The sequence below is a fragment of the Trachypithecus francoisi genome, unplaced genomic scaffold (genome assembly GCF_009764315.1).
Source record: "Trachypithecus francoisi isolate TF-2019V2 unplaced genomic scaffold, Tfra_2.0 Lachesis_group11, whole genome shotgun sequence".
Lineage (NCBI taxonomy): Eukaryota > Metazoa > Chordata > Mammalia > Primates > Cercopithecidae > Trachypithecus > Trachypithecus francoisi.
The window spans coordinates 82,416,914-82,438,409 of record NW_022681456.1 but is presented as its reverse complement, the minus strand read 5'-3'; the positions used below and the strand labels follow the sequence as shown (position 1 = coordinate 82,438,409).

Here is a 21,496-nt window from a genome sequence, read left to right as displayed (position 1 = left end):
TTTTGTGTTTTTGGTAGAGACAGGGTTCCACCATGTTGGCCTGGCTGGTCTCAGGCTCCTGACCTTAGGTGATCCACCCACCTCAGCTCCCAAAGTGCTGGGATTACAGGCACAAGCCACTCTATAAGTTTTTTTCTATGTTTAAAACTTTTAATTTCATTTTTGTACTTAAAAAAATTTTTTTTAATTAAACACACACATTAGCCTAGGCTTACACAGGGTCATAATCATCATTATCCCTGTCTTCCACCTCCACATCCTGTCCCACTGGTAGGTCTTCAGGGGCAGTAACGTGTGGAACTGCCATCTCCTGTAATAACAATGCCTTCTTCTGGAATACTTCCTGAAGGGCTTGCTTGAGGCTGCTTCACAGTTCACTTTTTTTTAAAATAGAAGATGCACACTCTAAAATATAATAAAAAGTATAGGATATTAAGTACATAAACCAGTAGCATTGTCATTTATCATCAAGTATTGTTTATTGAACATAGTTGTACGTGCTATATAAGTTTCTACGGCTGGCAGCGCAGTGGGTTTGTTTATACCAGCATCACCACAAACACATGAGTAATGCGATCCATTACTATGACGTCAGTAGGCAACAGGAATTTTTTGGCTCCATTTATAATCTTATGGGATCATCATCGTATGTGTAGATTATTTTTAACTGAAACTTCATTATGCAGCAAATTACTATATTAGCAAATAAAATTGAGCTATATATAATGAAGAAGTACACATCATAACCAAGTGGGTTTATTCCAGGGATGCAAGGCCTGGTTCACTATTAGAAAATCAGTCAACAGAGACTGGGCACTGTGGCTCACACCTGCAATCCCAGCACTTTGGGAGGCCGAGGTGGGCAGATCACCTGAGGTCAGGAGTTCAAGACCAGACTGGCCAACATGGAGAAACCCCTTCTCTACTAAAAATATAAAATTAGCCGGGTGTGGTAGCAGGCACCTGTAATCCCAGCTACTAAGGAGGCTGAGGCAGGAGAATTGCTTGAACCCCGGAGGTGGAGGTTGCAGTGAGCCGAGATCACGCCATTGCACTCCAGCCTGGGCAACAAGAGTAAAACTCTGTCTCAAAAAAAAAAAAAAGAAAAAAGAAAATCAGTCAACATAATCTACCATATTAACAGACTAACAAAGAGAAATTACACAATTCGTATCAATGGATATAGAAAAGGCATTTGACAAAATTCAATAGCCATCCATGATAAGAACGCAAAAAAAAAAAAAAAAGAGGAATGGGGGAAGCTTCTCAGTCTGATATAGAGTGGCTACTACAAGAAACCTACAGCTAATATTATGATTAATAGACTGAGTGTGTTCTCCTAAGAGAAACAAAGCAAGGATGGTTGTTCTGACCACTCTTATTCAACATAATGCTAGAAGTTTTAGCCAGTGCAGTCAGGTAAGAAAAGGAAATAAAAGATAGGCATATTGGAAAGTAAGAAATAATACTGTCTCTATTTGCAGATGCAGATGACTGTCAATGTAGAAAATCCCGAAGAATCCATGACGGGGAGAAAACCCAAATGCCCCACCCCCTTGAATAAGTGAGTTTCAGCAACGTCACAGTATACAAGATCAATATGTAAAAATCGATTGTATTTCTATATAATTTAATGAACAAATGGATACAAAAATTAAAAATAGCATATTCTGTTTATAATTGTTTTAAAAAAATGTAAATGTAATAAAACACATAAAGGACTTAAATGCTGAAAACTATAAAAACACTGATAAATAAAAGAGACCTAAATAAATGGGAAAAAGAAAAAAAGAATATCGTTAAGAATTTTAAGATGGCAACGACAGCACATTAAACCAGGCATGGGTCCCTGTGCATCTGCACAGGTCACACTCCCATGAAACCAGCCCCTCCCTAGTATCAAGAGTGATGTTTGAGGCTGGGCGGGGTGGTTTATGCCTGTAATCCCAGCACTTGGGGAGGCCGAGGTGGGTGGATCACCTGAGGTGAGGAGTTCGAGACCAGCCTGTACAACATGGTGAAACCCTGTCTCTACTAAAAATACAAAAATTAGCCGGGCGTGGAGGCGTGCGTCTATAATCCTGGCTACTTGAGAGACTGAGGCAGGAGAATCGCTTGAACCTGGGAGGCAGACCTGAGATCATGCCACTGCACTCCAGCCTGGGCGACACTGCGAGACTCCGTCTCAAAAAAAAGAAAAAAAGAAAAAGAAAAAGAATGATGCTTGAACTTAATACTCATAGCAGGTCCTGCAAGGTGAAGGTGTCCATTGCCCTGCCTTCCTGACAGACTCCACGTCACCCGCCTTCCACAGATGAGAATCTCCTCGAGGTTTCACCCCACACAGAATCTTCAGGCCTCTGCTTCCTGCACTGTTGGGAAATCCTTCTGAGTATCTACATTGTCCTTTGGGCCTGTTTCCTCTTGTTCTGTCCTCACTGAATATGGGGAACAGCTGGTCCCTCTGAGTAATTAATTCTTGTAGACTTGGACACAGTCTGTAATTCCTTTTCCCTTTTCTCATTGGGATGACTCTCTAGGGCTTTCTCCAACTCTGGATCTCCAACTCTGACACCTCCCCCAGGTTCTCTGTGTGCTTTGGAAGGCATGGGGTTCACAAGAGCCCCAAAGAGCACTAGTCAGGGGCCAGAGGGCTCAGTGCTCTGGGGACATGGGGAAGACTCCAGCACTGATGAACAGCCCCCAGCCCCCCGGGTCTTCTCTTCCAACTCCCAAAATGTACTCTATTTTTATCTGTTTCACAAACTCTGTGCAGATAGTCTTCCATCCCCTGCTGACTGTCAGAAGTGACTCTCAGCTCTCGTCCATCTTGAAGTCTCTGTGCTCAGTGTGCCTCTCAGACCGAAGGCTTCCCTTGGGAAGCCCCCACTCTCGCTTCTCAAGACAGAGATCTGGGGATTGGGGGAGAAAAAGGTTGACCAGAAGCCATAGCAGAGCAGGGAGAGAGAGTGTGAAAGACAGATCTGCGGCCAGGCTCCCAGTTCTCCAGCTCATAGAGAGCCCAAGTGGCCGCTATAATCTGAAAGAGCAGATATCGTAATCCCATAGTACTTCCTATTGGCTGCAGGACACAGTTCTGTCCTGACACTGAAATTTGGGTGTGTCAGGGTTCTGGGAATTCACTACGCTCACAACTTGTGAAGCAGCTGCAGGGTGGGGGATGGGGAGGGTTTCAGCAGAGGAAGTGAGGTCAGTCAATAATTGATGCCTGTCTGAGCTTTTAGCCATTATCTCCCCCAGCCTCTATTCCTGTGGAAAGGCGGGGCAGGGTGGGGGGAGGGGTCCCTGGCTCATCTTGTAGAATCCCCATATTAGAGTAAGATACCTTAGAGGTCTATTCCTGCTTCTAATACCCACGTCTTTCCAAGTGTCTCTGAGGCCACCCCCTCCCCAGCCTTTTCATTTATTCATTTAATTAACAAACGCCTTCATTGAGGGCCTCCTCTGAGTCAGGCTCAGCCAGCCAGCATCTTTGCTATGAGCTGAGATAAGCATCATTTCCTTCTATTCTCACAACCACCCTATGAGGCTGGCACCGTTTACTATGCCTATTTAGCAGATGGGGGACTGAAGCATGGAGAGGTGTCACTAGCCTACGGTAACACAACCAGCCTGCATTCCTAGTAGGTAGTTTGACTTCAGAGTCTCTATGGATAACCAGGAGGCTAGGACTAAGACCAGAGTCCTGCAGGTAGTCAGGTGGTTGGAGCAAAGCAGGGCAGTGAGGTCAGTGCTCCCAGCCTGTGCAGGCACACCAGGAAGAGTCTGTGTCCCCCTCCCCTGCCTATGTGAAGCCATTCTGCTTCCCTCCCCAGCTGCTTGTGTCAGCAGTGTTCCAGGGAGGCTCCCTTCCCCACCACTATTTAAAGTTCCATTTGCTGGGGTGGGGGCCCTGCCTGGAAGGGGAAGGTCCAAGGCAGCTCCCATCGTGTCCCTCCATTCTGACCATCCCTGGAGAGGCCTGGGTGTCTTTGTCACCCAGCTGCACAGCGGCCAGGAAGGGCTCAAACCATCCTCAGGGCTAACCCAAGGCTGTCCCTCTGGGCCTGTACACCCCTGTGCTGAGTGCGGATGGGGAGAGGCTGCTGAAGAGAGGAGGGGACAAATGAGGGATGAAGGGGCCCGAGGGAGGGGACTGAAGGATTTGGGCCAAGTCGGGAGTTCCCTAGGGCAGAGCCAAAAGGCATCTGGATTTTGCTAGCCCCAAACTCTGCCCTCACTGCTCCGAGCCTCCTAGACCAAGGACCCGGGCTGAGGGTGGGGTAAGGATAGGTAGTGTCCCTCCCCGTCTCACCCCCGCCTGTCCCTTCCTTGGTGGCCCCTTCCCGGCGCCCAGATTCCAAGCGGCCCCTCCGATGCTGCCAGCCATCCCCCTCTACCCCCACCCACTGCTCCGGCCGCCAGACGTTGCCTACAGTCTCGCCTCTGTCTCCCATGGCTATGGGTCCAGACCCCACGGGACCTCCATGGGACCCCCACAGGACCCCCACAGCCCGAGTCAAAGGCCCGCCCCCTCGGGGAGGCGGATGTGGGAGGTCCGGCCCGGGTGCGGGCCAGCGATCCGGGAGCTGCGGGCTGCTGGTCCGGGAGGCCCCCCTGAGGGGCTGGGAGCGGCGCGGGGGAGGGTCCCGGTCCTGCAGCCCCAGCGAGGGGCGAGCGGCGGCCAGTCGGCGAGCTAGGCAATAAGGAAACGGTTTATTAGGAGGGAGTGGTGGAGCTGGGCCAGGCAGGAAGACGCTGGAATAAGAAACATTTTTGCTCCAGCCCCCTTCCCAGTCCCGGGAGGCCGCTGCGCCAGCCGCGCCGAGCGAGCCCCTCCCTGGCTCCAACCCCGTCCAAGGCCGCGCCCGGACCCCAGCCCGCCGTCCAGCGCTCGCGGTGCAACCGCGGCCGCGCGGTGGAGGGGAGGTGGCCCCGGCCCACCGAAGGCTCGCGCCCCGCCACCCGCAGAGCGGGCCCAGAGGTGAGTCGACGTCCGCGGACGGGACCGGGTGGCGGGCGGCCTGATCCCCGCTTCAGTGGGCCGTTCCTTCGGGGGAACCCCAGAGTCACCGCAGAGTGGTCGCGGTAGGCTTAATTCCAGCTCATTAGAAACGCAAGCTGCCCCTGGCTGACCCCGAACAGCTTACCCATGACCCTACCTGAGACTTGGAGGGGACTGGACGAGACCCGACTGGAAATCAGGAACTTGGCTCTAAGTCGGGTGACCAAGGGTCAGTGACTTCACTTCTCTGTTCTACCCTCTTCGTAAAATGGGCAGTGGGATTCTTGTCTTGCTCTCCTCACACAGAAGGGATCACACGTCCTCCAGGCCGCTGTGTGGACCTGGAGTGAATGTCCACTTCCACAGCTGTTAAGACTCCCCGCAGAGCTCACCTTTCCCAGACCAGTCCTTCCAGCTGTTGCTTGAGGAATCTGACACTGTCATTCCAACCAAGGAGCCTCACCCCCAGCCTCGCATGGTCAGTCATCTCCGTGCCACGACCTTCCTTCAGGATCCAGGCCAAAGGGGATCCCAGTCTCCCTCCAGGCTGGGACCCCAGATTTTCCATCTGCCCTGGAGGCCAGTGCTGTGAAACCCACGGCTGGGCTGGCTGCCCCAGCTCCTCTTTCATTCTCCAAGGACGGGTAAAATGGACAGTTTCTCTCACCCTCTCTATGTATGGCCAGCTTCTGGCTGAGTCAGGGTCGGTCCTAATACCTGTTCTCTCACCTGTCCTCCCATTTCATTGGTTTGTTAGAAACAGCTACCATTTATTGAGTACTAACTATGTAGACACTTAGATATTTTTTTTTCTCATGTAATCCTGGTCACAATCTAGTGGAAGAGGGGTTACTATGTCCATCCTACAGAAAAGGAAACAGACATGAATAACTTGTCCAAAACTCCTTGGATGGTGGGGTAAATGGCATGGTTAGGGTCTTGATAACATTTAAGTGCTTACTGTATACTACTTATAGTCTGCTAAATAATTTTGCTACATTTTACCTATGAGATAACACTATTATTCCCACTTTACATATGATGGGAAGCCTAAGCCTCAGAAAGTTTAAGTAACTTGTTTCAAATCTCATGCCTCTAAGAGGCAAAGGCAGGATTTGAACCCAGGTCTCTATGCTCCTGAGCCCACACCCTAACCTCTGTTCTACTCTGTGCTGCCTTCATGGTCTACCTGAGACCTGAAAATCCAGGCTTGTTCCGCTGCATCACCCCGCTGTGAGGGGCTAATAAATCACATGGATGAATCGTAAGGGCAACCCAATATGAACAGCTGGGTCTGGTTCTCTGCTGTTGGGATAAGGCCTACTGAAGTGCAGAGTGAGTCCAGAAGGTTGTGCTTGATATGGTGCTTCTCCAGCCCTGTGACAATCACTGTTGTGCTGAGCCACTGCCGTTGATGGGAGTGGGTTTTATCAGTCCTTCAGGTGTGCTGGGGAGAAAAAGATTGATAAGCACCTTTGGAGCATACCACTACTCTGGCTCTCCCCACCTGAGGCTCAGACTTTGACTAAGCCTATGGCAAACTGATGATTTCTGGGCAGCAACACTGCTGCCTGGAGCAACATAGTGAGACCCTATCTCTACTAAAAATAAAACTGGGCATGGTGCTGCACCCCCCTGTAGTCCCAGCCACTTGGGAGGCTGAGGTGGGAGGATCACTTGAGCTCAGGAGTTCAAGGTTACAGTGAGCTATGATTGCACCACTGCACTCCAGCCTGGGCAACTGAGCAAGACCCTGTCTCAAAAAAAATTAAAAACAAACAAAAACGCTGTCTGCATTTAAACAAATCTGAGTAGGGCACCCGTTAATAACAACAGCAGTGGGCAATTTGTTCATGTCCACTGAGACCCATGTCTTTTTCTTCCTTTGAGGAACTCATCTAACCCCAAACAATTGGAGGAATAACAACGACCAAGGAAGGATTTATTATCAGCAATTTAAGTTTATTAAGACACACTCAGTGACTATGGACAGGAAACTTAACATCTCTGAGCCTCACTTTCCCCCATTGGACTGTTGTGATGATTAAATCAGAAAAACCATTCAAGTTCAGTACTTAGCACATAATTAGCACTCAGAGAAGGTTAACTGTTATTATTAAGTATTTCATAGTGTTTAGCTAACGTTTGAATTTAGTTTAACGTTTGTAATTTCTGGCCAACAATAGTGATGCTTCTGTCAGCAGGAGATCTTTCACAAAGTTTTGCTTAGAAGTGAAAGGATCCTGCCAGGCCCCAGGAGTCTGTTTGTGCTACAGTCAGACTTTAGGGCAAATCGTAAAGAGTCAGCTCTGAGTTTGAACTGGTCAGGACTCAGCACCCTCCTGTTCTTGACCTCACACTGGGTCCAGTTAAAAATTGGACAGTCCCAATTTTACTCCATCACATTCCCAGGATTAGACCAAAGATGGGTTCTGCAGATGCAGACAGGCCTCGCTCCAGTGTCACCAAGTCCCAGCTTTGGTGTTTACCCTTGGCTGTCCCTTCTCTAGTAGATGGGGAGGGTCCTGGGTGGGAGTGAGTGTCCCCTCCCTCTGCATCCCACTCCCACTCACCCAGCAGGGCCCTGTACAGCACAATGAAAGCAGAGGAACCAGACTTAGCATTGTGCAGGACCCATTTCTCAAAGAGTGGTGCCCACACAAACTGATCAGAACTCCCTGGGAAACTTTTTAAAAATGCATGTTTCTTGCTGATTCCAGGACTGAATCAGAGTCTGGAGTGAGGGTGAAACCAGTGAATATGCTTTACTAATTGAGCACTTTAGGTGATTCTGATGCGTGATAAAGTAGAAGGAAGGTGGACTGGGGCACGGCCAGAGAACTAGAGGTACGGACAGAGTGTCCTAGAGGAATGCCGGATTTTAGCCTTATTGTTAGCCACTTTTTTCTTCCCACCTCAAACCCTCTCCTTTGCAGCTTTCTGGGCTAGCAAAGGCCGCCAAGGATGGCTTCCTGCTAGTACCCCAGTGGGCAGATTCAGCTCCTCTGGGGTGCTCTCTCCATCCCATCCCACCACGGGCCCCGCCACACAGTGCTAGCCAGAGTCCTCACTGGCTGCGGGAGGGGCAAGAGGCAGGAGGTCAGGCAGAGGCTGGGGACACAGCTGCAGCAGCCCAGGGCTCTGTTTCCTCCCCCAGCCTGGGCCTCTGGGGCAGAGGAAGCCCAGGCAGGAAGGCCAGGCGTGCCACCAGCCAGAGAGGCCTAGGAAGCCCCCCACCCCATCCCTGGCCATACTGCCCTCAGAGCCTCAGGATCTCGGGTCTTCATTTGGCACCATTCTTAAACTATGGGCCTTCTGAAGCCTCTGTGGCCATATGCCCAGCCCTGTGAGGATCACCCTGTCATGCCAAAGGACAGTCTCCCTGCCTCGTGCCCTGCCTGAGGATCCAGTCCCCAGAGACACACCTGCACACACGCCACCATTCAGAAAGTCCTGTTGCTGTCTGACTAGAGTCCTTCTAGGTGCAGCTTTAGCCCATATCTTCTGGTTCTAAACCTCTGAGAAATGAAGACTGGGTGGCTTCAGAAGCACTAGTTGGTGTGGGACCTGGGTTGGGGACTATCACAGACCAAAATTACTCCCCCTGACACTCTTCAACAAACTTCTGAAAAAGTTCAACCCTGGTCAGCCATGGAAGGTCAAACATTCAGTGTCTAAGTGTGTTTCACTTCCCCTGCCACATCACTGGCCCTCCACCCACCCTTTCCTAGATGGCAAGGGGAGAGAAGGGGGCCAGGGAATGACTCCGAGAGGGCAGCTTATACTCTGGTGAGCTTGCAGAGAGGTTCCTCTACACCTGGCATGACCCAGCGCCATCCAAGCTTTGCGTGGTTGTTACAGCCTGAGGGCTCAGACATGGGCTGCCACCACTGGATAGGGACGGCGTGGAGAGAGCACTTGACTAGGAGTCTGGAAGCCTGGGTTATACTCCTGCTGGTGCCAGTGAGTCCTATCTGACCCGGCACAAGTCTTCTTCCCTGTATAAGCCTTAATCCTCTCTTCTGTAAAACAAGGAGCTGGATTTTGTGATTCACAGGATGTCCACGTAGAATTCTGTCATGTGGGTGTCCCAGGCACAAGGAACTAAGGGTAGCAAGGAACTAAGGGCATATTTAAATAGCTTCTCCAGACCCTGTGGCTGCTGCAGCCCACCCTGAAAATATGCCCTTAGATCCCTGCTGTGCGTGACTCCTGCCTGTTCTATCCAGACCCCAATCTAAACAATCTTGATTCCTGTTCCTGGCTTGGCAGGACCCTGAATGGCAGGAAGTGAAGACAGGAGCCTGTTTATGTTTGAGGCAGCCAGGGCTGGGGGGGGCACTGGGAAAGGGTAGGCAGGGGTGAAGGCTGTGAGGGTGTGGGAAAGAGACACAGAACAGAAGGGGAGCTGCTGGAGAGATGCTCCTTCTACCCCAACTGGGTGCTCCCTGCGGCTCTCCCAACCTGCCTCCAGTCTGAGCTCAGCAGCAGGGGTGCAGAGCTAGGGTTTCCCCAAGCTCTCGGTCACTTAAACATGGCTCTCCACCCTTCACCTCTAACAGGATGGTTTCCATGGGGAAGTGAACCAGGACTTCCCTTGCAGGCCCCGCCCCAAAGCCAGGCGGCAGGGAGTAGGGAGGCGGCCTCCCTGCCTCCCCTCCAAAAAAAACTCTCTGTGATTTCCTCTGGGCGGGAGAGAGCCACGGCCGGCGGCTGTCACATTTTGTGGCTCTTACTCCACCTCTCTTGCTCCTCTCTGCAGAGACCATGACCTTGGGCTCCCTGAGGAGAGGCCTTCTGATGCTGCTGATGGCCTTGGTGACCCAGGGTGAGTACTGGGGGGGCAGTTAGGAAACAGGAACCTGGAGAGAGAAAGGGCTATCTGGGCCCAGATCAGCTCTGCCTGGGGCTGAACTTGAGAAACTGGGGAGAATTTAGGAGCTTGACTGGAGAGTAGCGGATAGTGAGGCTCCATTAAACTTAGCCCCCAATTACCCCAGCCCTCCTTTGCTCTCCTCTTGGTCCAGACCTGCAGGCTGGAGCTCTGTCAGGCTAGGGTGGAAGCCTATATTGAGGTGGAGGGAGAGCAGGTGTTGGCAGGCCAAGCCTGGGAGCGCTCTCAGGACTGGGGCTGGGGGCCCAGCCCAGCCTAGAACTGGGAGGGGAGAACCTAGGAGCCAGGAGGGGACAGAAGCCTGCTTCTCAGTGTCAGCTGCCTTGAGGGGAGGGCTCTGAGGGAAGGATGACTGAGGATGGAAGAAAGGGACCAAAGCTTCAAGGTGTTTGTCTGGGGGGTCAGACGAGAGGGACAATGGGACAGAAATGGGTGTCGGGCTCAGCCTGGGGGAGCTGGGCCCAGAGTGACTGAGCTCCCGGTGTGTCTCCCAGGCGACCCCGTGAAGCCCTCTCGGGGCCCACTGGTGACCTGCACATGTGAGAGCCCACATTGCAGGGGGCCTACCTGCCAGGGGGCCTGGTGCACAGTAGTGCTGGTGCGGGAGGAGGGGAGGCACCCCCAGGAACATCGGGGCTGCGGGAACTTGCACAGGGAGCTCTGCAGGGGGCGCCCCACCGAGTTCGTCAACCACTACTGCTGCGACAGCCACCTCTGCAACCACAACGTGTCCCTGGTGCTGGAGGGTACGTCCAGCTGCCCCAGCACTCCCTCCCCATCTTCTCGGCCGCTGCCCTCCCTTCCCTCCTTTCCTCTCATGCTCTGGCCAATAAAGGGGCTGGGGGAGGCGGGCGGACAAGACTCTGGCAGAGTGGTCTGCCCGAGGTGGGGGAAGCTGACCTAGTGCAAGCTGAGCCTCAGTGTCCCCTCCCCCAGCCACCCAAAATCCTTCGGAGCAGCCGGGAACAGATGGCCAGCTGGCCCTGATCCTGGGCCCCGTGCTGGCCTTGCTGGCCCTGGTGACCCTGGGTGTCGTGGGCCTGTGGCATGTCCGACGGAGGCAGGAGAAGCAGCGGGGCCTGCACAGCGAGCTGGGAGAGTCCAGTCTCATCCTGAAAGCATCTGAGCAGGGCGACAGCATGTTGGGGGTATGGGCCTGGGGACCTGGGACACAGGGTGGAGGGGGGCAGATAGGAACTGCGGAATCAGAGGGGTCATCCAGAGATTAGAGCTGGTGGGGAGCTGGGCGAGTGAGGAGCTTGCAGTGACCCAGCAGGTCCCAGGTTGAGGATGGAGAAGGGGGCTGAGGCTGGTTAGGGCAGCTTTTGAGTGGCCTCTCCATACCCCCAGGACCTCCTGGACAGTGACTGCACCACAGGGAGTGGCTCGGGGCTCCCCTTCCTGGTGCAGAGGACAGTGGCACGGCAGGTTGCCTTGGTGGAGTGTGTGGGTGAGCAGTGGGTGAGCCCGGTGGATGAGGACCAAGGGCTCTCATGAGCCTGGAGGGGTGAGGGAGTTCTTGGCTTCCGGAATCTCAGGCAGTGCCAGGCCTGGGTCAGAACTGGAATTCTGCTGGGCAGGGAGTGGGCTGGAGACGGGCCAGGGCTAGGTTCTTTCTGCAGGACCGGGGTGGAACAAGAGGCAGCTGGGGGTGGCCTGCCGCTGGGTTTGGGTCTGGATTAACTTAAACCTAAGGGTCAGGGGTTCTGTGGGTGGGGTGGGTGAGGGAGGCAGCACAGCATCAAGATGAGGGGCTCCTCCAGGGTTCTGTGTGCCCAGTGTGTAACCCTCACCTTCCCCTCTGGCCATCAGGAAAAGGCCGCTATGGCGAAGTGTGGCGGGGCTTGTGGCACGGTGAGAGTGTGGCCGTCAAGATCTTCTCCTCGAGGGACGAACAGTCTTGGTTCCGGGAGACTGAGATCTACAACACAGTGTTGCTCAGACACGACAACATCCTAGGCAAGGGGAGGGGCCGGCTGTGCCAGGCCTGGGGCTTTGCCCTCCTGCACTCAGGGCTCGAATTCGCAGACCTCCAGACATTAACAGAACCCTGAAGGACTCCCAGCCCACCTGCAGCACCAACCTCTTTTTTTTTTTTTGAGACAGGGCCTCGCTCTGTCACCCAGGCTGGGATGCAGTCGTGCAATCTCCCTGGAACCTCAATCTCTTGAGCTCAAGCGATCCTCCCACTTCAGCCTCTTGAGTAGCTGGGACCACAGGCATGTGCCACCATGCCCAGCTAACTTTTTTATTTTTTGTAGAGACGAGGTCTCCCTATGTTGCCCAGACTGGTCTCAAATTCCTGGGCTCAAGGAATCCTCCTGCCTTGGCCTCCCAAAGTGTTGGGATTACAGGTGCAAGCCACTAAGCCAGGCCCAGACCCAACCCCTGACTCCAGCTCTGTCTCTTACCTAAGCCACATCAGCCCCGATCCCAGACCTAGCTTAGCAGTGACCCAGCCCATTCCCTCTCCCCCAACCCCACCCTGACCCTGACCACTCCAGCCTCCCTTAGCCCCAGCCCCTTGGCTGAGTCACCCGGCCCTTCTGTGCACAGGCTTCATCGCCTCAGACATGACCTCCCGCAACTCGAGCACGCAGCTGTGGCTCATCACACATTACCACGAGCACGGCTCCCTCTACGACTTTCTGCAGAGACAGACGCTGGAGCCTCATTTGGCTCTGAGGCTAGCTGTGTCCGCAGCCTGTGGCCTGGCACACCTGCACGTGGAGATCTTCGGTACACAGGGCAAACCGGCCATTGCCCACCGTGACTTCAAGAGCCGCAACGTGCTGGTCAAGAGCAACCTGCAGTGTTGCATTGCTGACCTGGGTGAGCCGGGCAGGGCAGGCGCAGGCCCTTCACAGGTGGGCAGAGCCCGTGCTCTCTCCTCTCCTTTGCCTATGGGCAGTGACCATGATTGGCGCTTGAAAACAGAGGTGCATGTTGTCTCAGTTCTCCTCTGCAAGACCCCATGAGTTGTCTGAACACCCTTTTCAAACCCAGACTCCTTCCACCATACCATCCTGGCTTCAGGAGTTGGGAGAAAGGAGGCGGGAGCTGGGAACCTGGGTTCTCATTCCTGGCTACATCCCTCCCCGTCACCAGCCTCCAGCTCTGCTCCATGAAGTGGGCATCATAATGCCTGCCTTGCCCACTCACATCTCGCTGGGTTCTTGAGAACCTAAAGAGCACTACATAAGCAAAGAGTACCTGGGGCGGTGGTTCTCTCTGTGGTCACTGTCTTCCAGCCCATCTCCGTGCAGGTCTCCATCTGCCTCACCCTCTCTGTCCCACTGCTTCTCTCAGTCCCCACCTTGCCTGCCCCCTGGACCCCAGGTCAGGGAGAGGGACTGGAGTGACAGGCCTCACCCCCACAGGCCTGGCTGTGATGCACTCACAGGGCAGCGATTACTTGGACATCGGCAACAACCCGAGAGTAGGCACCAAGCGGTACATGGCACCTGAGGTGCTGGATGAGCAGATCCGCACGGACTGCTTTGAGTCCTACAAGTGGACTGACATCTGGGCCTTTGGCCTGGTGCTGTGGGAGATCGCCCGCCGGACCATCGTGAACGGTGAGTGTCCACCCTAAACAGGGTAGGGAAAGGGGATTCGGCCCGTGGAGCCAGGGGCTTCCTGCCATGGCCAGTGCCCATGGCCTGGGAGGTTTGCAGCCAGACCTCCTGGCACCCTTTCCATGCTGCCCACCAGCTGATTCAGCTGAGTGACCTTTTAAGGTATAAACCTTAAAAACAGATAACGGGGTCTGTGAGTCTGGCTGTGAAATCTTGGGTACGTGATAATAACAGAAATATTAATAGCAGCTAACATTGATTGAGCTTAAATATGTGCCAGATGTCATGCTATGTACTTTACATGTATTATCTTATTTGATTCTTTGATATGGGCAAGGCAGTGGTATGGCTTAGTGGCTAAGAGCATAGACTTGGAATCAGACTTCCTGGGTTCTATTGCTGATTTTGCCATGACCATGGGTAGGTTATTTGGCCTCTCTGTGCCTCAGTTTCCTCATTTGTAAAATGGGGGCGGTGGCTCATGCCTGTAATCCCAGCACTTTGGGAGACTGAGGTGGGCAGATCACCTGAGGTCAGGAATTCGAGACCAGCCTGGCCAACATGGCGAAACCCTGTCTCTACTAAAAATACAAAAATTAGCTGGCTGTGGTGGCACACCTATAATCCCAGCTACTTGGGAGGCTGAGGCAGGAGAATTGCTTGAACCTGGGAGGCAGAGGTTGCGGTGAGCCGAGATTGTGGCACTGCACTCCAGTCTGGGCAACAGAGTAAGACCCTGTCTCAAAAAAAAAAAAAAAAATGAATAAAGAAAGAAAGAAAGAAAGAATAAAAATCGTTTCCAGTTGTTGAGATAATCTAAATATTTAGAACAATATCTAAAGCTAAATATTAGTGGCCATTATTGCTGTAGATAGAATGAGTGCCTGACCTCATATTGTCCCCATTGTACAGTTGAGGAGATGGGGGCACAGAATGACAGCGGGCTTGAGCAGCATCAGGGTCTGAAACCGGCCAGTCTGCTCCGGGGCCAGTGCTCATCATCACTGTGTGCACTTAAACCTCTCTGGCCTTTGATTTCTTCATGCACACAATGCATGTGAGTGCCTGCACTGCCTGCTTATTGCTGCCTCATTGTTACTGTGGGTTGCCATAAGGGACTCATTTAGAGGGATTGCGGCAGGTAGAGGGACCTGCCCCGGGCAGCCCTGTGGTGGACGGAGGATGGATGGGTCTTCTAGACTGGTGGGAACATTGTCAGCCTTTGAGGAGGCTGTCCATGGTGAGGGACTTCGAGGAGTCTTGACAGGTTGGGGGCAATCCTCAGGATATGGCTAGAGCCCTGCTTCTTGGGGACAAGGATGTCCTCATTTCCTGAGTATCTACTAGGAGCCAGCCCCATGCCAGACTTCATTTGTCCTCAGTGGTCATCGACTGAAAACAGAGGCTGTGGTGTCACCAGTCCCTTAGGGAGACTCATGAGGCGCGTAGATTCCTTAAGACTCTGGGCATGAACTGCCAGAGTGGGCTCTAAGGAGACTGGGATCAGGGGAAAGGGGAACCTGAAAGAAGCCAAGGCTCTTTGGACCAAGCTGCAGGGCAGAAAGGAAAGGCTGGGAGAGGCTGCCTGGGGCGGAGGGGGAAGCTCCATCAGCCCCACATGGACTCGCGGCACATTATAAACACTGTAATCTGGTGTCAGCCCCGGCACTGATTAAAGGCCCATTAGACACACTCAGGCCTCTGTGCAGCACTGATTAGGGCGTGAGCGGCACAGGGGCCGGCCTGGAAGCTGGCCATGGGGAGAACAGCTGGCGAAGGCTCTATCGAGGTTGCGGCCTGTGTGGCCATGGCCCCCAGCCTCAGGCTGGGAAACAGGATGGGGCACAGGGCTGTCTGCAGCTCCACAGGCATTGTTTTCAGAAAGCTCCTACTAAAAACTGTGAACTTGGGATACCAAGAGGAGGGGGTCAGTGCTGGCTGCAGGAGTCAGCAGAGGCCTGTGCCATCGCTGACGCTGGGTGATGTTATGCGGACCTGGGTAAAAATAAGTGCAGCTCGGAAGTCAAGAGCACATGCTTTGCTGTTAGACTTCGTGGGCTTAAATCCTAGCCCTGTCACTTACTATCTGTTGATCTTAGACAAGTTTCTTAAACTCTCTGGCCTTCATTTCTTGGCTTATGAAGTGGAGCTAATAGTATTACCTACCTCATAGGGCCGCTGTGAGGATTTCATGCAGAGCTCTTAGGATAGCACCTGGCACACAGTGCTCAGTAAACCTTTGGTGTTATTATTATCAGGCATGTGTGATAGTTGGGGCCTGCGAGCAGTCCCAGGCACTGGGTGGAAGGCAACTGAGGAAAGACTGGGACAAGGCTGGCCTAGGAATCCGAGATGGATTTGAGTCTTGCCTCTGCCATTACTAGCTGTGGAACGTTGGGCCCCACTTTTCTGAGCATCAGTTTCTTCATCTGTAAAATGGATGTAATACTAGTAGCCACCCCATAGGGCTATTGTGAGGACAAACAGGATAAAACACGTAAAGTATTTACAGCAGAATACCTGGCACATGCCAAGTGCAAAACAAACGGCAGTCATTAGTATTAGTTAGAAACACATTTATTGCATTATACTGTCCCTCTCAGGGACATGTCCAGGCCACTGGTTTCTGGCTGTTGGGATGGAGGGTAGGAAAGGCTCTCCTCTGGGTGGTATTGGGCCTCCTTGGGGTCCCAAGGGATTGTCCCCTCCATTGTCCATTTGCAGGCATCGTGGAGGACTATAGACCACCCTTCTATGATGTGGTACCCAATGACCCCAGCTTTGAGGACATGAAGAAGGTGGTGTGTGTGGATCAGCAGACCCCCACCATCCCTAACCGGCTGGCTGCAGACCCGGTGAGGCCCTTACTGGGACTAGGATGGCGTGGGGTGGTGGCTCACGGCTGGGATTTCTGGGCCCAAGAACTTGTGTCTGAGGCCTCTGCTTCATCGCAGGTAGATAGTGGGTGTCCTGGTTAGGGCACCTTTCTAGGTACTCCCTCTTTCAACCCTGGCCCATGCTCCCTGCCCCCAGGGCCATCTGGTCATTCTGAGAATTTAAGAACCTTCACCTTCCTTGTGAAAAGTCAGAGGCTCTCTGTGGCTCTGTGTGTGTGTGTGTGTGTTGTGTGTGTGTGTGTGTGTGTGTTTGAGAGACAGGGTTTTGTTTGCTCTTGTCACCCAGGCTGGGGTACAGTGACCCTCAAACTCCTGGGCTCATCTGATCCTCCTGCCTCGGCCTCCCCAGTAGCTAGGTGTAGTGCATACCACCACACCCGGCTAATTTTTAAAATTTTTTGTAGAGACAAGGTCTTTTATGTTGCTCAGGCTTATCTCAAACTCTTGGGCTCAAGTGATCCTCCTGCCTCAGCCTCCCAAAGTGCTGGGATTAGAGGTGTGAGCCTTGCACACCTGACCACTGTGGCATTTTTGTTGCTGTTTGTCTTTGTTTGTTGCTGATCTGCTGTTGTTTGTCCTTGTTTTTTCTCAAAACACTTCACTTATACAAAGACACACACACGTATATCAACACATACAAGCATGAATATCCTTCTGAAGATACACTCACAGATATATACACATGCACATATACGCCAGACTGTTGGCCCCGTGAGGACAAAGAACGTGTCTTTTGCTCACCCTTATATCCCTGTTACCTATCATAATATTTGGCTCACAACAGGTGCTAATAAATATATACTGAAATAATGAATATATTCTATACATGTATACATATATGTAGACATACATTTCTGTACAACATACATATCCACAAAAAGTCACATGTATGCATTCCTGTACACACACACACACATACACACACACTCACTTTCAGGAGCCAGAAGTGGGGCCAGCTCATTCCAGGCCCTGGGATGGGTTGATGAGCTCCCTGGGATGGGCTGGTGAGCTTCTTGGGATGGGTTGCTCCCTGGACACTTGCATTTTTAGGGTAGTTCCCACTTCTCAAACTTCCACAGTCCCCTGGGCCCAGCCATGGCTGATGGAGGGGCTGGGAGACACTGCCCTCTGCACTGGGGCCTTAGCCTGTGGATGGGGATGTGGGAGCCCCCAGGCTTGAAGAATCTGCCCCTTCCTGTGGATCTTGGCAAAGGTGGGGATGGGGGTAAGGTATTTCACAGACACTGCTCGCCCAAGGGGGCTTGAGTGCTCCTGAAGATCTGAGTTCTCTCTTTCTGTCCTCCCTGTCTTTCTCCATCCCTTTCTCACTCTTTCTTCCTCTTCCATTTTTTATTTTTTGTCATCCTCTGTTCTCCCTTTCACTGCTTGTCTTTCCTCTCACTCTCCTTTCCAATGCTCTCATCTCCCTCCTCTCATCCTTTCTCTCCTGCTTATGTCTCTCCATTACTGGCTATCCTCCTCATCTCTTTCTTTCCATCTTCTCTGACCCACCTCCCTCTGCATCTCTCTCCCAACCCCCTCCGTTCCTCTGCTTCTCTCCCTCTGCCTCCACTCCTCTGCACCTCTCTCCCAACCCCCAGGTCCTCTCAGGCCTAGCTCAGATGATGCGGGAGTGCTGGTACCCAAACCCCTCTGCCCGACTCACCGCGCTGCGGATCAAGAAGACACTACAGAAAATTAGCAACAGTCCAGAGAAGCCCAAAGTGATTCAGTAGCCCAGGAGCACCTGACTCCTCTCTGCCTGCAGGGGGGTGGGGGGTGGGGGGTAGTGGATGGTGCCCTATCTGGGTAGAGATAGTGTGAGTGTGGTGTGTGCTGGGGATGGGCAGCTGTGCCTGCCTGATCGGCCCCCAGCCCACCCAGCCAAAAATACAGCTGGGCTGAAATCTGATCCCCTGCCGTCTAGCCTGCTCAAAGCGGCAGGCTCCCTGACGCCTGGCTTTCTCCCCACTCGCTATGGCCAGCAGGGTGCAGCCCCTACCACTCCCAGGACAGGATGCAAAAGAGGCTCCAGAGTCAGAGTGCCAAGCCAGGGAATCCCAGTCCCAGACTCAGAGCCTGGGCCTGCACTTTGCCCCCTACCCTTGATCAACCCCACTGCCCCACCAGAGCTGCCAGGGTGGCACAGGGCCCTGTCCAGCCCTTGGCACACACTTCCCTGCCAGGCCTCAGCCTCTGGCACAAGCTCCAGAGAGCCAGGGCCCATCAGTTTCTCTCCATGGGTTTGTATCTCAGTTCCATGATGCCTTGGGCTTTCTGTCTCCTCAACAAGAGCGCAGCTTCCTGAATGTCAGCTGCCTGGGAGAGCTGGGGCCTGAGTTACTAGGGCATTAAAACCTAAGAGGTCCTACTGAAGATGTGGCAGGATCACAGGCCAGTGGAGAAGGGGCAGGTCAGATGGGTAAGGCCCAGGACTTTCAGATTAACTGAGAGGATGTCGAGGCCAAGCATGGCAGGGGTGTCAGGAGACCCAGGTCTGACCCCGGGTGTTTGTTCCATGTGACAAAAGCAGTCCTGTATCAGGACCTTTTCTTTTCTTTTTTCTTTTTTTTTTTGACACGGAGTTTCACTCTTGTTGCCCAGGCTAGAGTGCAGTGGCATGATCCCGGCTCACTGCAACCTCTACCTCCCAGGTTCAAATGATTCTCCTGCCTCAGACTCCCAAGTAGCTGGGATTACAGGCACGTGCCACCACGCCTGGCTAATTTTGTATATTTAGTAGAGATGGGATTTCACCATGTTGGCCATGCTGGTCGTGAACTCCTGACCTCAGGTGTTCCGCCTACCTCAGCCTCCCAAAGTGCGGGGGTTACAGGGGTGAGCCATCGCACCCGGCCAGGACCTTTGTTTCTTATCTACATATTGGAAGATTTGGTCCTAATGTCCTTTGAGGCTTCTTTAGCTCTAGTTCTCTGACGTTTCAGCCTATATCGGAGCTAACTTCCTCAGTCTCATCTATTACTTATGCTCCAGCCCCTGACAATTTGCCTCAAGATGGGGGTTTGAAAATAACTTTACCTGACTCAAGGAGTGTCTGGAGCACCTCTTAGTCTAAGTCTCCAAGCTCCAATTCTTGCCTAAAACCATGCCAGTGGCCACCCTTGGGCTCAGACAGCTCTGGGCCTTTTGACCACAAGCCAGCCCCTCGGTCCTCTCTGTGGCATAGTCTTCTGTGCCCTAGGACCGCAGGGCGGTTTCCTCTAAGTCTTCCAAGGTCAAAAGAAATTTGGCTCCATCCAAGAAGCCTCCAGCTCCCCTACTGGCCCCTGGCTCAGGCCCACACCCCTGGCCAGGCCCAGAGAGTGTGTCTCAGGAGAATTCAATAGCTCTAGAGAATCACACAGAGAGTCTGGCATTTGGAAATGTCAAGGATGTATGTATGCTCACGTATGCAGCAGGTTGCCCTGGCCCCTGGGTGCAGGGAAGTGGGTTGGAGGGGAGCTTGAGGAATATAAGGAGCAGGGGTGGGGACTCAGGCTACGGACAAGGACAGCCCTAAGATTGGGAAGACCTGGCCTAGTAGTCCTCAAACCAGGGACAGGGAAGTGAAGAAAGCTCTCCTCGCTCCTGCTGTAATGACCCAGAGTAGCCTCCCCAGTCTGGCATCTTATGTGTGTCTTCCACCATCCTCATGGTGGCACTTTTCTAGGCCTGTCTCCCAGCATTGTGCAAGGCTCAGAGGAGAACCAGGAAGTGAAACTGGGTGAAAACAGAAAGCTAAATGGATGGGCTAGGTTCCCAGATCATTAGGGCAGAGTTTGCATGTCCTCTGGTCACTGGAATCCACCCAGCCCACGAATCATCTCCCTCTTGAAGGATTTTATTTCTACTGGGTTTTGGGACAAAATTCTGCTGAGACCCCACAGCCAGAACCTGAAAGCAGTAGCTCCCCAAAGGCTGGAAAATCCCTAAGAGGAGGCCTGGGGCAGGAAGTGGAGTGACAGGAGACAGGTAGAGAGAAGGGGGCCCAATGGCCAGGGAGCGAAGGAGGTGGTGTTGCTGAGAGCAGTCTGTACATGCTTCTGTCTGAGTGCAGGAAGGTGTGGCAGGGTCGAAATTACACTTCTCCTACCTGGAGACACTGTTTGTGGGAGCACTGGGCTCATGCCTGGCACACAATAGGTCTGCAATAAACCATGGTTAAATCCTGAGCTCCAGAGTCTTCCCAGGCCGATGCCTCTGCAGTGGCCCGTCCCAGAGGTCCAGATAGAACCAAAGGGATCGGGGGAGGAGAGGGGCCCAGGATACATGCCCAGCTTTGCCCTTACACAGGTCACAGTTTCCTCACGCCCCTGCTCAGACCCCCGCGGGGACCTAAATCTCAGTTCCTACCCCAGATTGGGAGCAGCCTGGTCGCCGCACCTGCCACGTCGCCCTCTGCTGGCGGAGGGCTGCCCAGCGGCCGCCGCCCGTCCCCACACAGGGACCGCGGGCCTTTCCTGGCCGGGTGGGACAGCCTTCCCCGCCCCCGGGCGCCAGCATCAGTGTGCTCGCTGACCTGCTGTTCTGCAGGGACTGTCCCCCGAACACCACACCTAGCAAAGAGCTTTCTGCTTCCAAACCGGCAACTTGGACGCCCCCTCAATTCCTTGTTCTCACTTCCCTTCTCAAATGGGGTCCCCATCTTGCCAGGAGTCAGTCCCCATTCCCAGCATGGGAAGATCCCCTTCCCTGGGGACCTACCTTGTCCTGGGATCAGAAAGCACTTCACACACACATCCCATTCTCACCCCCGGAAAATCGGGGCGCGGACATGCCGTGGGGGAGGCAGGTACTAAAAGAAGCTGAGAGGGTCCTGGCCTGTGGGACTGCCCAGCCTAGAAAATCTGTGCCTTTGTGCTGGATGTCCTCTTCAGGAAACATGGGGAGGGTACACCTTACACCACAGATGACCTTGTGGTCCCTTGCACCCCCAAGGCAGCCTCATGCCTGGAACCTCCTACCCTGGGTTCATGGATCCCCACACAACACAGTGTCTTCAAAGAGGATTGGGGCACCCGGCCTCAGACCAGCTTTGAGGAAATAGGAGCCTTGCTAGCATCCGGCAAAGGCAGCCTTTCCCCTCCCCCTGTGCCTGCCAGACTCTGTCCTTATGTCCTCC

At 53.3% G+C, this 21,496-nt stretch overlaps 1 protein-coding gene across 2 annotated transcripts; it reads left to right on the top strand.

Moving 5' to 3' along the window:
- The first annotated feature begins 4,144 nt into the window (after nucleotides 1-4,144).
- On the top strand, nucleotides 4,145-20,546 carry ACVRL1 (activin A receptor like type 1). Of its 2 annotated transcripts, XM_033222018.1 has the most exons (11): nucleotides 4,145-4,283; nucleotides 4,786-4,984; nucleotides 9,768-9,833; nucleotides 10,394-10,645; nucleotides 10,836-11,047; nucleotides 11,250-11,349; nucleotides 11,712-11,858; nucleotides 12,456-12,731; nucleotides 13,280-13,477; nucleotides 16,202-16,332; nucleotides 17,976-18,286. In XM_033222018.1, exons 3-11 carry the CDS (start codon nucleotides 9,773-9,775, stop codon nucleotides 18,108-18,110), a joined length of 1,512 nt encoding a protein of 503 aa, XP_033077909.1. In that variant the 5' UTR covers nucleotides 4,145-4,283; nucleotides 4,786-4,984; nucleotides 9,768-9,772; the 3' UTR covers nucleotides 18,111-18,286. The 2 variants fall into 2 exon arrangements, with proteins under 2 accessions (XP_033077909.1, XP_033077908.1); XM_033222017.1 differs by lacking the exons at nucleotides 4,145-4,283; nucleotides 4,786-4,984 and adding an exon at nucleotides 5,187-5,234 and having other exon boundaries at nucleotides 17,976-20,546.
- Nucleotides 20,547-21,496: the final 950 nt, after the last annotated feature.